We start from the raw sequence: 19,229 nt of genomic DNA, 5'->3' as shown, positions 1-19,229 counted from the left end.
TACGTTGAGTTGTACCACTGGCATACTTCCCTGTAGCTTGGTAACTATTATTTACAGCGGTATTGTAAACGCGAATCCTGTTGATAGATCTATCGGGCCTGACAACCCCAACCGGACTGGACGACCAGTATTCAACGGTTGCACAGTACTTCGTTTCGTGACTACACTTGGTACGGTGTAGTAAGATTTCATAATAAAGGGAATATGCGACGTGATTAAATGTTAAGTATGGTTACCAAGTGCTCAACCACTTAGAATATTCTTATTAAAATGTTTACATATGAAATCTTGTGGTCTATATTTATATCGCTGCCGGCATTAAACCTATGTCTCACCAACTTTATGTTGTCGTTTTAAACATGTCTATTCTCAGGTGATAACTAAAAGCTTCCGCTGCAACATGTTGAATTTAAGCAAGATCTTGAGTATGCATATTTGTGTCAAAAATAAAACTGCATATCCGAGGAATTGTAATGTAAAATATGCTAGAAATCGTATTGTTATCATCACATGTAAAGTTTGTAAGTCTAAGATTATCGCTAAACGATAATCATCTTTATATTGTCTAAAACTTGTATTAAAATAAGAGTTATGGTTTGTAATGTAAAATAAATGCAGTTGTTCTTTTAAAAATGTCGCATATAGAGGTCAATACCTCGCAATGAAATCATACGTTATTTAACTCGTTCTTATGGTTAAGGACGGGTTATGACAGATGATGAGTCGTTAGATGATGAGTCGTCGGAATCATCGGAAGGTGGATATGCTCGGCCGGTAGTCATCAGCCGGTATCTGCCGGGTGGAATCGGCACGACACGTCCATAAAGAAGGCGTCTGACCCAATGGTTACGCTCATTACGGAACGGACCCTCCCCATGATCCCCAGGAATCACAGCACCACCGAAATGGTGCTGTGGCTCCGAAGGTCCTGGGATAAGTGGAACTGGAATCTCTGGTGGATCCTCGTATCCGTCTGAGATGATCACTGGGTCGGGTGCATGGCTACTGTCTAAAGAGGACGAAGCGCCAGAGTAGCTGGAGGGTAGAGAGGACGGGATCTGTGAATCGGCAACAATGGCAGGCGATGTGGCAGATGAGTCTGAGTCGCTCCCCAAAATGATAACGGGCGGGATATCCGACATCTGAACAAGGAAAAATAACTTTTTCATGTCAGTAAGTCATAAAGCAAGCACGTATTAGGCAAAGTAACTACGACAGTCTAGATCATCTATAACAGTAAATAGCATGGCAATAATAACGAATCCTACAGAAGTATCATGCAATCAAAAGCAGATAGTATCATGCAGTGGCGAAAATAAGTAGCGGTATACGACATATAGCAGTAAAAGTAAGCAGCAGCATGCAGCAAGTTCCGCAGAAACAAGTAAACTAGCAAGTTGTAGATTAGTCCTATTAGTGAATCCTACTCGGTCCGGTCTAGACTCACTAATGCAACCTAATTCCTTACAACCAATGCTCTGATACCAAATGTGACGCCCCGTACAAAATCAACGTGTACGGATCATCAACAACAGGATCATTACAAGGTCAAACACTATATGCTGTTTTAAAATAAGTTTTGCATTCATAAGAAAAGGTGATGTCTTAACCAACATCAAATGTTTTACAACGAAAGTATGCTTCTATGAATAGAGGCAATTAAATATAGTAAGTGACCCAATGGTCGCTACGAATACATTGTTCAAAAATAATAAAGTTTGTAAATGCAAGATAAACATTTCATGCGAAGACATCTCTAACACAAGCATCGGGTGTCTACAGCAAGACTACAATAGCGAAAGCAAACAAACCTTAAGCACCTGAGAAAAATATGCTTAAAAACGTCAACACGAATGTTGGTGAGCTATAGTTTAAGTATAACAGTAATGTAAGGTAGGCCACGAGATTTCAGTATTTCAAAACAGTATGAAAAGTATATGTTCAACCGTGGGCACTTGGTAACTAACTTAACGTATATAACACCCCCTAAAAGTACACTTGGTGAGTGCGTATGTTTATGAAGTATTTAACACCCGTTAAATGCTAGCGCGACTAGCCCGAGTGGGGATGTCAAACCCTATGGATCCATATCTAAGATTCGCGTTCACCGGTTCAAAGACCAATGACTAAACGTTACCGAGCTAAGGGGAAAGTTTATGCCGTTGTATAACCCACACATATAATAAGTTTAAGTACTCGTGCCTAGTATGTAAAACATAAAATGCACATGTATTCTCAGTTCCCAAAATAGTTAAAGTAAAAAAGGGATGCTATAACTCACAGTGAAAAGTAGTAAAGTTGATTCGGGATAAGCAAGCAAGTAGTTGGTCCGAAAGGTCCTCAACCTAAGTCAAAAGTTACTAAATCAGTAAATCGTTCCCAAAGGTTTAAAAGTATGTAAATTAGGTCTTAAGTATCATCATCATTCATCATTAATCAAAAAGTGTAAAGTAAGTTTCAATCAAGAATAGAGTTTGAAATAAAGGCTGATTTCGTTCAGTCGCCAAGACCTCTATACAAACTGAAATGAGGTGAGACCAGTGGCCATGGCTCCATATATGAGTCCCCTAGAGGCTGACCAATTTCCAGAACCAAACTCATCTTCATTTGACCGTGGCGACGATTTAAGTGCGAGTAGGTCAGAAATTTCAGCACAACGTTAAAAGGGTGTAGTGACTTTCGGATTGCCATAAATCCTAAACCGTAACTTGGATTAAGACGAGGTCTAAACAGAAAATCATCTACTCGAACCGAAATAGATGGAAATCAACTTTTCCAGTAGCCCAAGTTACTGATCAGACCCGAAAAACAGTAGGTAAGGTGCTCCAGTGGGTTCTTGGTGCTTGATGCTCATCACGGTTCTCATCCTTGATGCTTATAGCTTCAAGTGTACAACTCGTTGATGTGTTTGCATCACTTTAACCAAGTTTTGACCATAATAATACTAGTGTAAGTCTAAAATATGTAGCACAACTCAATTAAGGGTTGTAAGTAGTTTGATGAACCAAAGTCACATCAAGATCTTAGATCCGACACATACATGAGTTCTAATAGTAATATTAAGCTACAAACTTGAAAGTTAACTAAATAAACAAGATCTTAAGTTGTAGAACTTAGATCTTAGTTAGATCTTAAAGATCCTAGACTAGAAAGTCTAGATCTAGTGTTCTTAAGTTAGATCCTAAGTTATAGAACTTGGATCTTCACTTTAATGAAACCATAAGTTACGAAACTTAGATTTTAATCTTGTAGAATGTATCTAAGCTTATAAGCTCTTATTTACAACAAAATTAGAAGACCATAAGCTATAAAAACTTAGATCCAACATAAGTGTGTGAAGTTATAACTAGAAAGTTATACTTCCATGTTCTTGAACTTATAAAGTTAACTTTAGTTTCAAGAAATATGAGATCAAGTTTAACTGGTAATACTTGACCAAATTAACAATATCACAACTTTAAAGTACTTACAAAAGAAAGAAATAAACTAAAGTTACAAGTATTATGTTCATGTTTGTTTCATACTTGAGAAGATTCAAATCAAACTTTGGATCTTAAGGAAATAAACTTCAAGTCTACAAAACATGAACACGAGTATAATTATAAAGCTTATGAACTTTAAATCTTATAACATTTTAAGTGTAGAACCATAAATTATAGAACTTAGATCCTTGTTCTTGGTTCTTCATCAAACAAAGATGAAAGTAACCAAGATTACATGAAGATACAAGTTAGAAAACTTGATCTTTAACAACAAATAACAACAAACAATCAAACAAGTAGTAAAACAAGTAAATGATGATGATATGATTCGGTTTTGGAACAAGAAAAAGAAGAAGAAAAAGTCTTGTAAGAACTCACAATTAGAGAGAAAACTTGGAGTAAGAAAGTAGAGAAATATGTGTGTGTGAAAAGTGAAGTGAATGCTAGTGAATAAGTAACAAAAAATAAATAAATTGAACTCCCTTTCCCCCATAGATGGCTGACGGTTTTTGGGGATCAAAGAGGCAAGGTCAAAAGTTACTTTCAAGTGTTGGAGAATGGTGTAACTCAAAATGGATTAAAGTTAAATATAAGGGAAAGAGTTACTAGCATGCTTGAAGTATTTGTCTCTAACTTAACTTAATTAATCCAAGTTTAAGCTTAATGAATTACTAGTAATATGTTAGGCTCACAACTAGTCCATTAGGAAAGTAGGGTGGGCTTCCAAGTCCATTAACATAAAGCCCAAGTTCAAGTAACTAACAAATTAAATAAAAACCCAAGTAATTAACTACTTGCATTAGTTAATTAAAAATGATTAATAATAATTAATCATGAACGTAAATAATATTCGAAATATTATTCGTGTAAAGTACGTGTGTCACAAAGACAAGTCGGGACATGTAAAGTCAATTACGATAACAAGTAAATGTATAAAAATACATTTATTAAAGCGCAAGTATTAATAATAAATATTAATAATTATACGTTAGAAAATCCAGGGTCGTTACAGTAATCGAGGCAGATCACCGTATTTAATTATAGAGATCTTAATTTCCTTATTCGCCGAAGAATCAAATCTTTTAGATTTCTAAGATTTTCTTTAAATCCCTTGAATTCCGAAATTCCACCATGACTACGTCAAAAGTTAAGACGAACCTTTATTATCTCATTTCACTCTTTTGTAATAGCTTCACCCATACTCTCCGAGTAATCGAATTACTTTATCCACATTACTCAATGATGATAAAATTCTATTTATCGACTCATATTCGTCGTGAAAATATTTTTATCGTTAGCCATGACGACCTCGATCAAATTTTGGGATGAAGTTTCTTTAACGGGTAGGTACTGTGACGACCCGGAAATTTCCGACCAAATTTAAACTCTAACTTTATATAATTTAATGTTTCCGACACGATAAGCAAAGTCCGTAATGTTGAGATCTTAAAAACCTTGAACTGTGTTCATGTATTCATTTACCCTTCGACTGTTCACGACGATTCACGAACTATTATTTGTAAATAGATAGGTATATATATAAATAGGTAAATATAAATAATTATATATAAGAAACTGTTATATGCAATTGTTGTTATAAATAATATGTAAATTAATATAAGATATAATAAAAACTTATTATTAAAATGAATATATAAAGTATACTATATATATGTGATTTCGAATTTATTTAGTGAACGACGGTGAAACTCATTTATTTTTTCGATCAATATTAAACAAGTTAAAATCGAACTTATGTGATTTTAAAATAAACAATCATCCGAAAATGAGTTTTACAAATTATAGACTTATTAAAAAATGTATTTAGAAACTATTTATTGAATTTTAAAACTTTTTATATTTTACTTGGGGTTGGGGGTAAATAATTAATGTCATTTTTATTTAATAGTTAATGCTCGATTTTTATACCATAATGACCAAAATAAATAAAGATATTTAATTTAAAAATATGGGACTTTTCCAAAGACTTTTATCCGCCACTAATCATCAACAGAGTACGATATATATTAAATAAATTAAAATCGTCGGTGAGGAGGCTGCTAAATTAATTAACATGTGTTCTAAATTATTATTATATAATAGTTATTATTATATATTACGTAATATAATTACTTAGATATATTTATGTATATGATAGAGATATAGAAAACTTGAAGCATCATTCCTTCTTCTCTCTAAGCACCGATCATCCTTCACCCTGCATCACCACTGGCCACCCCCAGCTAGCCACCGCCACCAATGACCACCACTGGAGAATCCCTATAACCGGCCACCTTTATATCTCATCTCTCTCTCTATATTCATCCCTCTTATTGTATTCGAAAACTATGATCACCATTGAACCACCTACAAGTGTAAACCACCACTCAATCCTCCACCACCACCACCCTATCATAACCGCCGGCAACCATATCACCAATCACCATCTTCAACCTTGAAACCGTCACCATGTTTTTTTTATTTTCTTGATTTCTACTGCTACACGAGTATTACTCTTGCTCATCTCCTTGTTCGAGACCCAATTGGACTATTGTTGCTTCTTAATGACTACCCCGCTAAATCACAACCACCCTCATCCAAAATGACTGCTACTGTTTTCATGGGTCATTCCAGCACCACCACAACCGCCACCATCCTCTTTATACGAACCCATATTGATTCACTACTGCTGCTATGTTTCTTACCTTTCTGTTTACTGATCTAGCGAGATGATAATGGCGATTGAAGATGATATACAACGATGATGATGAATCCGTAAAGATGATGCTGGATTACAAAGAGAAAGATGATGATGAATATAACCGATGATGATAATTATACAGTGATTATGGTATTGATGATGATTGGCATTCGATGATGGTGATGATAAAACCATTGAAGATGAAAATTGATGGAGTTTGGGGATCGGAATTTTTTTTTATTTATTCCTGTCGAACTGCAGAAACCGCACACAGATTTTATTAGGTATAAATATCATTATAATTATTAATATTATCTTTATATTATTATTATGATATATATATATATATATATATATATATATATTATTGAAGGGTTTTAAAGATATGGTTACAATATATAACAGAAAATTGAAACAGCTCAGATGGTTTGGGTGAGTTTATGTTGAACGAGAGGTCTTGGGTTCGATTCAAGGTTGCGACATTTTTTTTTTCTTTCTATTATTATGAAGAAGAAAAAGGCAGAGAATTAAGAGTTATAGGAATTTGGGTATCATTTGTTTCAAAAAGATAGTAGACAGACGGGTGGTTAAGCGTGTTGTGTGATTAGCGTGAGGTCTAAGGTTCGATCCTGGATTGAGGCAGTTTTATATTTTTGGAAGCTTACACTCTTAAGGTAGTATTCTAATTATTATTATTATAATCATAATTATTATTATTACACTAGCTAGTACTAATATTGATATTCTGATTATTATTATTATTTTATCATTATCATTATCATTATTATTATTATTATTATTATTATTATTATTATTATTATTATTATTATTATTATTATTATTATTATTATTATTATTATTATTATTATTATTATTATTATTATTATTATTATTATTATTAACATTACTATTATTATTAATTATCCCAACTATCATTTATGTTATTTTTAGAATAAGAGTTATTATTATTACTATGATTAGGGTTACAAATATGATTATTATCATTATTATTATTATTAAATATTAAAGTATTATTATTTGTATTATCACAAATATTATTATTATCTAATTACTAAGATCAGTATCATAACTATCATTAACAGTAAAATTAATATTTTTACAAGTATTATTATTAATATCACTATTATTATCATTAATAGAGTTATTATTAACATTATTACCTTTATTAGTTATATTAAGTATTATCAATATTAACATTTTTATATGACAAATATTATTTAAGTATTATTATAATTACTAGTTTCAACGAATAAATAATTTTGTACATAAAACATACTTACTACATATACTACAATTATACTAAAATTCCATATAACTATATATAAATCATATTAACATTTCTTATATAAAAATCTACATACAACAAATTAAGTATTTTTAAATATAAATATATATAGATATTAATATAGCTATATTATCACTTTAGATACATATATAAAATAAATATATAAAACATATAATTTAAGATATAACATAAAGTATATATTTTTAAATGAAATCTAGTATAAATCTTATATAACTATAAAATATATATAAATAATATACATTAATAAATGAAATTATGATATTTCTATCATATGTTTTAATAGAAATGCAAATGATATACGTTCGTGAATCCGAGGCCAACCCTGCATTGTTCAATGTCGTCATGTGTATTTTTACTACAAAATACAGTATTGTGAGTTTCATTTGCTCCCTTTTTAAATGCTTTTGCAATATATATTTTTGGGCTGAGAATACATGCACCGCTTTTATAAATGTTTGACGAAATAGACACAAATACTTAAAACAACATTCTATGGTTGGATTACTATACCGAATATTGCCCCTTCAAGTCTGCTAACCTAAGAATTAGGGAAATGGCCCCTAATTGACGCGAATCCTAAAGATAGATCTATGGGCCTAACAAACCCCATTCTGGAATTTGGAATGCTTTAGTACTTCGATTTAAATGGTGATTGCGATTGCCAATATTTATGGCATACTTACGAGTATGCGGGGGATATTCTATATGTATTATGTTAATGTCGGTTACCAGGTGTTCATCATACGAATGGATTTTATACACTTGCGAGTGTAATGATATTTATGAAAAATGAGAATCTTGTGGTCTATTAAAATTATGAAAATGATTGATTACGATAAACTAATGAACTCACCAACCTTTTGGTTGACACTTGAAAGCATGTTTATTCTTAGGTATGAAAGAAATCTTTCGCTGTGCATTTACTCATTCTAGAGATATTACTTGGAGTCATTCATGACATATTTCAAAAGACGTTGCATTCGAGTCGTTGAGTTCATCAAGATTATTATTAAGTCAATTATAGTTGGATATATTATGAAATGATATGCATGCTGTCAACTTTCGATGTAATGAAAGTTTGTCTTTTTAAAAAACAAATGCAATGTTTGTAAAATGTATCATATAGAGGTCAAGTACCCCCGCGATGTAACCAAATGTAATGTATTCGTCCAGATGGATTAGGACGGGTCGTTAAAGCAAACCCAATGTGGTGTCATACGCCTTGACTTTAACCCACACCGTGTTCACCCCCACACAAGCAAACAAAATATATACATACACGTATAATTACTACACTCACCTTGGAATGCCCGCACAAGTCATGTTATACGATTCCCGTCCACACTTCCGAGCAAGTAGTTACCTATATCACACATAGGCACAATATTCACATAAATATACACTCTCTAAAAGAGAATCCGACACAATCATCCCTTACCCGAGGGATCACACCTTGCTCGCCAAAACCCGCCCATTTAACACCTAATGGACACAATCCAATTACCACTTCGGGTGGTAATTCAAACCCACTCTACAAAATACAATTTAACTCAAATCATACTTGACACCAAATTGACCAACCTAGGTCCCGACACCAGATTACTACTTAGGTAGTGATTATTTCAAAACGTCATTTACACCAAAACTACAACACGTGCAATATTGACCCATATCACACGTGACATCTTTTGACATATGCCAAACACCACCCATAGTCACCATTAACTAGTGATTATGCACCAATATACCATCTAAAACCTCAATTCAAGTACTTACATACTTAATTCACCAAAGCTAGTCTCAAAACCTAGTTTTGACACCAAAACCATTTCAACACCCAATTTGACTAGCAACATGTTCTTATGAACATCAAACCCACCAACACACTTCCAAACTAGTGATTGACACCCAAAATCTTGATAAATATAACCAAATTCGTCATTTAACCCTAAACCAACTTTATTAGGGTTTACATACCCAAATCACACATTAAAACCTCAATTTTATGAGAAACGGGGTTTATAACCCAACACAAACCCAACCCCAAATCAAAATCAAAGTAAATAAATCGGATCTAGAGTTTACCTCAACTTCAAAACTGAGATAGTAACTAGAAACATCAAGAAGAACTAAGATCCACTCCAATTTGGGCAAGAATCATCATCTTCTTCATCCATTTAAACTTTATCTCTCTAAAGAGGGTTTGGTTGGTGAGAAATGAAGATAAGATCGGGTTTGGGGGTATAAATCCGACCCTATGTGAAAAGACCCAATTGTCCTCATCAATTTTACAAAATAACAAAACAAAACCCGTCATGCACCAGGAAAGCCGTTCTTCAGCTTCAGGAACGTCGTTCATGTGAACAAATGGAACGCCGTTCCATAAATAAGAACGTCGTTCCCCAAACGGCTTCAAAACGTTTTGTTGCAAAATTTGGCAACTTCCCTTGACAGAACGTCGTTCTTTAATCTGGAACGCCGTTCTAGCTCTAGGAACGCCATTCCTTGTACCTGGAACTCCGTTCTAACCTGTTAGAAAATCAGGGTCTTACACTCAGACTCGAGCTCGTTTAAGCACGACCTGAGCAAGTTTAAGCTCGATTCAAATCGAATTTTTAACGAGTCGAGCTTTAAATCATTTACTCCCATGAATGTGAGGAGCAATCTAGTAACTTTTGAATATTTTGTAAGAAAATAAAGGACTAATGGTAAATAATTCATAAGGGATCTGGATGGCTAAGAAGGTAAGCGTTACACTTGATTTAATAACCTGTTTTATTGGGTGCAAATTTCTTATTTTTTGGGTCACTCAAAATGTAACATAAACTATTAAGTAATTTTCCGTTGTTGAAAAATCTATTATTAGAATATTAGTAACGTTTATTTTTTTTTCATGATTAAAGGAGTTGGATTGCTCTATAATTTTTAATCATAATTAATTATAATTTTAATTTAATTTTATGAAACATAAAATCACTAAAAATTCTATGTTTGCTGTAGTATAAAATTGAAAATAAAAAATTATCGGATTTTGTTGGTGTGTATTTGTCCAAAAACTGAAAAAAGAGATTTAATTTAATCAAGGTTCAATTTAATTTTTAAAAAAGTGTGGGTGACCTTCAGCAACCCATTTTACCTCCTTCTCTCTCATCAGAGTGCCGGCAACAAACGACTGGTATATTCATATATCCATTCAATACAATACGTACATTTAAAAATACATACAGATCTTCATTTTACGATATCTAAAACATAATCATTATACCTTTCTTCATCTCTACTCATTTCTCAATCTTACTCTCACTTTTTATTTTTAATTTTGGTACATACCTCTCACACATCAATTTCAAATTACTTTTTGTTACCCGAACTATGTTTCTGCACGGATTTCATCTGTTTTTCCATTAATTGTACACTCTATTGTCTAGATCTTCACCTGCATTAGTCAATTTGTGTTTATAGTTTGCTATTTAGCTATAGCTCGTAGCTATGTACAAGTATTTGTTTATTTAAGTAATACAAGAAATAATGTTTTGTTTCCATGTTAAAGATCTATTATATAAGATTATTCATTACTTATTTGTTACCTTTTGAAATTAAACAAATGTCTGCTGTTTTTAGGGGTTTTTTTTTCTAGATCTTTTCAGTTTGTTACTAGCTTGTGTGATTTGAAGTTTTAATATTGATGATTTATGTTTCTTAAGTGAACTTAAGGTTTATTTTTATTGTTTTGGTAGTTAGTAATTTTGTTATTTTATCTTTGAAATTATTTGACTTGCAGGTTTTGTAGGAACATATAAGAGACTGGTGTGAATTCTTTAAAAAGATAATAGTTGATGATTATTATATAAGTAAAAATTGGTGGTAATTTAAAGATATTTTTTTTTTTAAAGAGGAAATGGCATCTGATATACCAATTTCTCAAAGTGTGAGAACAAACAGATCTTCATTTAGCTCAAGCAATGGATACGAAACACCGTCGCACTATTCTGCTATTACAAATGGAGATGATTACGATAGCGATGGTTCCAATTTTGCACCTCCGTAAGTGTTTCATTGAAAAATTTGGTTTTGAAAATGTTATCTATTTTGATTGTGAAAAATTGTTGTTGCCTTTTTTTAAGGGAATTTAGTATACTAATATGGTTAAGTGGTCCAATTGTTAGGTTTCATATCATTGTCTTGCTTTTTGCAGTACACCGATGACCCTATCAAATTCAATTCCAGCTGAACTTGCTGGTGCCATACCTCTAATTGATAAATTTCAGGTGGGATATTTTTTTTATTGATAAAGATGCAAACTTTATTGATGAAAAAGCTCAATATTCTCACTTTCTGCTCATTTGGTTCTTTAGGTAGAAGGATTCTTACGTGCCATGCAGAAACAGATTAATTCGGGTGGAAAACGAAGTTTTTTCTCAAAAAGATCTGTGGGTCCCCAAGACCGAGACAAGTTCACATTCGAAGATATGTTGTGTTTCCAGAGGGTAAGCACCATATTCTCCCAATCTTCATGGCATCATGTTTTGTGCTTTGCCAAATGTTAAGTTATCTAATATGCTACTAATCACAGGACCCTATTCCTACCTCGTTACTGAAAATTAACGGTGATTTGGTTAGTCGGGCAGTAAAGCTGTTCCAGACCATTTTGAAATACACGGGCATTGATTCATACGATAAAGCGAATCAAATTGGCTTGGAAGAACGTATTGAGCTTGTGGGGAAGCTATACAAACAAGCGTGGAAACGTACTGAGCTTCGAGATGAAATTTTTGCCCAAATTTCAAAACAAACAAGAAACTGTCCTGATAGGTATATATACACATACACATTTAGTAATTCTGTAACGTATATCATGTAGAGTCTTTTGCTAATTGTTTTTTGTATTTGTATTCAGGCAACATTTGATAAGAGCATGGGAACTTATGTATTTATGCGCCTCTTGCATGCCACCTAGCAAAGATATTGGCGGATATTTATCGGAGTACATACATGAAATTGCACACAATGCGAATACCGATCCTGATGTACAAGTCTTTGCAATGAACACGCTAAATGCACTTAAATGTTCTGTTAAGGCTGGACCCCGCCAAAGTATTCCTGGTCGTGAAGAGATTGAAGCCCTGTTGATCGGTAAAAAGCTTACCACCATCGTTTTCTTCTTGGATGAAACTTTCGAAGAAATTGCATATGACATGGCAACAACTGTTGCTAATGCAGTCGAGGTACTTAGTTACTTACTGACATACAACTTATGACTGTTTATCTTATTATATTCTCAAACTAACCAAAATATTATGTATTTTAATGCTTTTGTATCGAGTATGTATTGATTTCATTAAATCATTCCCACTTCAGGAGCTTGCTGGAATAATCAAATTGTCTGCATATTCAAGCTTTAGTTTATTTGAGTGTCGTAAAGTTGTTACAGCCTCTAAGTCACCTGAACCTGGAAACGGTATACATTTATCCCTTAAAAGTTTTCTCGAATTCGCTTCATCTTATGTATTACGAGGTAGTTTTTTGAAATCGTGATTTTCTGTCATTAGAGGAGTATATCGGGCTAGATGACAATAAGTACATCGGAGATCTATTAGCAGAGTTTAAGTCAGCAAAGGATCGAAGTAAAGGAGAAATTTCTCAATGTAAACTTACTTTCAAAAAGAAGTTATTTCGAGAATCAGATGAGGCTATTGCTGACCCAATGTTTGTTCAGTTATCATACGTTCAGGTATGCATTTGCTTTTGTTTTGTCTTTAGTGGAATCTGCAAATGGTTATTAACTTATTATAGGATATAGTGATATATCTATCTAGTTATTTGGTTAATGTTTATATTCTTACCTTTTACATTCAGTTACAACATGATTATATTTTGGGAAACTATCCTGTTGGAAAGGATGATGCTGCACAACTATCAGCATTGCAAATTTTGGTTGAAATTGGATACGTCGTTAAACCTGAATCATGCACGTTAGTTATCTGCCTCTTCTTATTATTTTCTTGTTAATTTTCAATTAATTTACTTAATTATAAATGTGTTTTCTGTATTGTTACGCATACATTTTACTTTTCATTTTTTAGTGACTGGACTCTACTTTTGGAGCGCTTTTTGCCAAGAACGATTGCATTAACTCGTGCTAAGAGGGACTGGGAGTTAGATATACTTAATCGCTATCGTTCTATGGTAAGACTAGTTCAAAAATCACTCGATCTGTATCTGGTAAGAAATAATCGGTACTAACATAAACTTGTAATGTTGTACGTATAGGAAAATTTGACGAAAGAAGATGCTAGGCATCAGTTCTTACGAATACTACGAATGCTTCCATACGGATATTCGGTATTCTTTAGTGTGCGTAAGATTGACGATCCAATTGGACTTCTACCTGGAAGAATCATATTGGGCATCAACAAACGTGGGGTGAGTCTTTAAGTCAATGATAAATGTTTGACAATTTACATATTTTTTCAAAAAAAAAATGTTATTTATGTGTTTCTTATTTTTGGTTACTAGGTTCACTTTTTTCGTCCGGTTCCCAAAGAATATTTGCATTCTGCCGAGTTAAGAGATATAATGCAATTCGGCAGCAGCAATACTGCTGTGTTTTTTAAAATGAGAGTTGCTGGCGTCTTGCATATATTTCAATTCGAAACTAAACAGGTGTGAACATTTACCCATATGATTTCATACTTATATATTCAAGTTTGTAACTTGAGTTCATATCGTTTTGTTTCGTACAGGGTGAAGAAATATGTGTTGCCCTTCAAACGCATATCAATGATGTTATGCTGCGTCGATACTCTAAAGCACGTTCTGCTGCTACTACAGGCTCTATTGATGGTGACGTTCCTACCAAATCTAAGCCTCCCGTTGTGGATGTTAGTGAAAAACGTGCACAAGATTTGTCAAAAGCTCTTGAAGAATCTCAAAGTAGTGTAAAGAAAGTAAGTAGGTTGGCTCAAATAATATTAGAGGTGGCAATTGAGGGCAGGTTAGGGAAAGGGAACGTAGGTGATGGACCCGTTTTGTTACAGGTTGACAATTGTCAGTCAGGCTGACAAGGAACTTATACTGTTAAAGTTCTTTATTTAGTTTAAAACCATTAACTTGTTGAGTTTGATTGCACAAAGTACACTATAACTACTCTTAACCCGTTTGCAGTGTTGTAGAACTCGGAATTATGCGGTGAGTACTCGGGGAGTACTCGGTTTTAGCAACTCGGGGGGTTACTCTGAGCGTACTCGATCAAACTCGTCAAAATTCGTCAAACTCAGTCAAAATCAGTCAAACTTAGTCAAACTCGAGCTTACTCAGAAAAGCGGTCAAAACTTGGAAGTACTCTCAAAAAAGTCCTGACCGAGTACTCCCGGGTAGCAAGTTTTGTAACCTTGCCATGTTTGACTTAATTTAAATTTTAGCTGGTTTATAATTTTATCAACCTAGGCTTTATTTTTAATAGTTGACGTTGCCACCTTTAGTTGATTTCTTTTTTGATTTTGCTTGGGTTTTTGCTAAGATATGTATAGTGTTACTTGTTGCAACATATAAGAATTTCATATATCCTTTGATATTGCAAACGATTGTTTTCGCCAAATTCAACACGTGTTGGATGATGTAATAATCTTTGATGTTTCATCAATTTTTACTCTCAACTATTTATTTCGGTTTGTAAAAATGCAGCTGTCAGAAGAATTACACGAAAAACAGAGAAAAGAAATGAGTATGCAGGAAGAACTCGATACGTTAAAAGACATGCTCAGATCCGATAAACAAAACTTGGAAGAGTTATCACGTACACATAATGCGCTTCGAACTTTATGCGAAGAGAAAGAATCTGCACTTCAGGTAACTTAAGTTCTACTCATCCCAAATATTTTTAATTTTATATAATTTTCAGTTATGTATTTAAGTCATGTTTTGAAGACTGCGTTGATGGAGAAACGAAACATGGAAGCAAGAATTTCACAGCTTACTAAAGGAGAGTTGGAAAGCAACACCAGAAAGGAGTTGGTCGAAGCAACTAATCAGGTCTGTTAATAATTTTCATACACGTTATGTTAAATGTTCGATGTTTTCTTCAAGATTAATCACTTGATAGTATTATTAATAGGTTTTGCAAAAGATCCAAGATGAACTACGAATGCGTAACTCAGAGTTGCATGCAGCTGAAGAAACCAAAAAGAAATTATATAATGAAAAAGTGTTGCTGGAGGAAAAAATTTCGAGGCTGGAAAAGAAGAAAGGTGACGAGGTGATGATCCTAATCTCATTTTTTATATAATCGTTCGTAATTGTTATTGTTAATTTTGCATATGTTTAGACGTGTTGTGTAATTAAATTCAGGTACGGTTGCTCGAGAACGAGTTGGAACAGGAACGAAAGTCGACCAAACCTCGGATTTCGGAACTCGAAAAGAAGGTAGAAGAGCTCACCAGGAAATTGGCTGCTGCAGAGTCTAATTTGGCGATTAAAGATTCCGAGTTATCAACGATGCATATTAATCTTAAAGAAGTGGAGGATTTAAGAGAAATGAAGGAGGTAATTATCATTTTAATTAATTAATCCTCACATTTAAAGTTGAAAATATTTGTAAAATTCTGACATCATTTTTTTCCCTCAGGATATTGATAGGAAAAATGAGCAAACTGCAGCCATTTTAAAGATGCAAGCAGCACAGCTGGCAGAATATCAGGCGCTTTATAAAGAGGAACTTGTCTTGCGAAAACGATACTTCAACATTATTGAAGGTACAGTTATATAAACTGATACATCTTTGAGTTAATATATTACAACTTATAGTTTGACAATATTTATTGTTCATGTACAACGTTAATTTTGTTTAATATATATCACAGATATGAAAGGCAAAATAAGAGTGTATTGTCGACTCAGGCCTCTCACACCAAAAGAGTTGTCTGATAAAGAAAAAAGCGTGCTTACGAGTGTTGATGAGTTTACGGTTCAACATTTAGGAAGAGATGATAAACCTAAACAACATTGTTATGATCGTGTTTTCGATGGAGGTGCAACACAAGAAGATGTGTTTAATGATACAAGGGTGAGTTTGTAATTTTGAATATTAAGTACAAATTTAATTTCAATTTTTGTTTCATTTTTTCCTAGTTACATAGTAAATGTCGTTTTTTTTAAATTTGTGGTGCAGTATTTGGTACAGTCAGCTGTTGATGGCTACAATGTCTGTATATTTGCGTATGGCCAAACGGGGTCTGGGAAGACGTTCACTATATATGGGTCCGACAAAAATCCCGGTCTTACGCCACTTGCTACATCAGAGTTATTCAAAATTCTGAGGCGAAATTCCAACAAATTTAATTTCTCTTTGAAGGTAAGATTATTTATGTTGTAGAATTTTTTGTGCATACTTAAAGGTGGCAACTCAGGCGGGTTGGGTAAAGGATCAACATGGTTTGGTTGATCTGAAAATACTTGTTGCTTAATTATTATTCATCTTCTATGATTAATCATCGGGTCAAATTGAATTACAAGAACTATACCATTTGAGTAGTAATCTATTTTCTTGAATATAGTACTGTAGTAAAGTAAGTTGTTTGCATAGAAAAACAAATACATGTAAACGGGTTGATTGTTTTTTTTTTTCTATTTTATTATTGTGCGTGCAGGCTTACATGTTGGAGTTGTATCAAGATACCTTGGTGGATCTTTTAGCCTCAAAGCAAGCAAAGCGTGCGAAATTAGAGATAAAAAAAGATTCGAAGGTCTGTAGAAAATTTAAATAGTGTGTATTTTGCATAACTAAATAAAGATTAAAAATATATTTCTTTTATAATCTCCATTTGGTATTTGACAACAAAAATGTATATGTAGGGAATGGTGACGGTAGACAATGCGACTGTTATACCCATCTCTACCTACGATGATCTCAAATCCATTATTCAAAGAGGCACAGATCAACGCCATACAACTGAGACGTTAATGAATGAAGAGAGTTCTCGGTCTCATTTGATTTTGTCGATTATCATCGAGAGTACAAATCTTCAAACTCAATCGATAGCCCGAGGAAAGGTATAATTAATTCATCACATTATAACGAAACAGGCCCAAAATTCATGTTTTCTGATCAACTTTTTAACTTTCAGTTAAGTTTCGTTGATCTTGCCGGATCTGAAAGAGTGAAAAAGTCGGGATCATCTGGTAATCAACTAAAAGAAGCTCAAAGCATTAATAAATCATTATCAGCACTCGGTGACGTTATTAGCGCTTTATCATCCGGGAATCAACACATACCTTACAGGAATCATAAACTCACTATGCTGATGAGCGACTCGCTCGGTGGAAACGCGAAAACGCTAATGTTTGTTAACATTTCTCCAGCTGAATCGAATTTGGAGGAAACTCATAACTCTCTCACGTAAGTATTATATCCTTTGGTTATGGTTTTCTTATATTTTATTTTATTTATTTACTTTGCGTGTGTATCAGCTATGCGTCGAGGGTGCGCTCAATTGTAAATGATCCGAGCAAAAATGTTTCATCGAAAGAAGTTGCAAGGTTGAAGAAGCTAGTGTCGTACTGGAAGGAACAAGCAGGAAAACGAGGGGATGATGATGAACTTGTTGAGATTCAAGACGAGCGTACACCAAGAGATAAGAATGATAATCGACATTCAATGTAGAATTACGACTAATTTTGAAGCTGGTTTTGAAGCTCAAAACATTCAAGTTTGCGACTAATTTTATCGACTGAAAGATTCCCCTCACTAACCATGTAGCGTTTATTCGACAGATGTGACCATCAGGACACCGTATAATGCGTCGGGATTCGACTTAAGTTTGTTTTTATAATTTGGACCCACAAGTTGTCCGTGTTTACAGATTTTGTTGATGGTGGCATGGTTAGGACTGGTCTAAACAAGTTTACGTTGGTTATGTTGTATAGTAAATTGATGTGTATATCTTGGTTATCAAAAGCAACTTGTTTTTGTTTCGGGTTATTATTTGTCTTAAATTTTTTGAAGATAACTTTATAGCCTTATAAAGTACCTTGGGCAAAATACGAAAGTGTCATTCTTTTATCTGTCATCAGTAATCAAATTATTACTCGAATGACGCGTAGGTGTTTGGTGGTGTTTGTTTTTTTTCTGCAGATCTTATTAGGTCTTATGTCTTCGTATCTGTAGACGTTTTTAATGCAGATTATTTGTTTTTCTGAAGACATAAGATAAGATAATGTCTTACTATGTCTGCAGCCTCGCAGACTTAGAAATATACTTCTAATGTCTTAATAGGTTGTCACTATTCAACATACAGACCTTTAGACCACCTTCTTTACATACATGGTCAGCTGATCTTCAACCAAAACATCTTAAAAACAAACAACTTGATAATGTAATAAGTGGGCTAAAAAACAAACAGCTCGATGCATCTCTCCCCAACCCTTCCAATTTCAATTAACCTCGAGAACCTAACCTCTTCCATCACCAAACACCCAAACAGCTCGTTTTCAGCTGGAAACGTGCTTCTAGATGGTGGTTTTAATCTCCGTCAAGGTGAGGGATCCTTTAGTGGCAACCTAAATTTCACTGACCTCCTAAATTCCGTCGACAGGAGCAGATCTAATCTGGTTAGATCCTCCCTGAGTTTTCAGTTTATCGCTGCTAGAAGAACAAGTTCTCTGGAAGTAAATCATTCTTCTTCTCCCACCCGTACGGTGTTTATTGGGCGGCTAGATAAGACTT

General features: G+C 33.7%; 1 protein-coding gene across 2 annotated transcripts; it reads left to right on the top strand.

Moving 5' to 3' along the window:
• The first annotated feature begins 11,311 nt into the window (after window positions 1-11,311).
• LOC139896608 (kinesin-like protein KIN-14E) lies at window positions 11,312-18,485 on the top strand. 2 transcript variants are annotated; one of them, XM_071879256.1, is made up of 23 exons: window positions 11,312-11,554; window positions 11,706-11,778; window positions 11,866-11,997; window positions 12,084-12,322; window positions 12,408-12,735; window positions 12,869-12,968; window positions 13,060-13,241; window positions 13,367-13,482; window positions 13,594-13,696; window positions 13,781-13,933; window positions 14,027-14,173; window positions 14,254-14,457; window positions 15,194-15,358; window positions 15,437-15,541; window positions 15,624-15,764; window positions 15,857-16,051; window positions 16,134-16,260; window positions 16,369-16,571; window positions 16,677-16,859; window positions 17,155-17,250; window positions 17,360-17,557; window positions 17,632-17,903; window positions 17,975-18,485. In XM_071879256.1, the coding sequence occupies exons 1-23, from the start codon at window positions 11,409-11,411 to the stop codon at window positions 18,165-18,167; spliced, it is 3,801 nt and encodes a 1,266-aa protein (XP_071735357.1). In that variant the 5' UTR covers window positions 11,312-11,408; the 3' UTR covers window positions 18,168-18,485. The 2 variants fall into 2 exon arrangements, with proteins under 2 accessions (XP_071735357.1, XP_071735356.1); XM_071879255.1 differs by lacking the exon at window positions 11,312-11,554 and having other exon boundaries at window positions 11,712-11,778.
• Window positions 18,486-19,229: the final 744 nt, after the last annotated feature.

The sequence above is a fragment of the Rutidosis leptorrhynchoides genome, chromosome 3, assembly GCF_046630445.1.
Source record: "Rutidosis leptorrhynchoides isolate AG116_Rl617_1_P2 chromosome 3, CSIRO_AGI_Rlap_v1, whole genome shotgun sequence".
NCBI lineage: Eukaryota > Viridiplantae > Streptophyta > Magnoliopsida > Asterales > Asteraceae > Rutidosis > Rutidosis leptorrhynchoides.
Note: the sequence above shows the minus strand (reverse complement) of the source record. Positions and strands in the feature narration are given on the sequence as shown.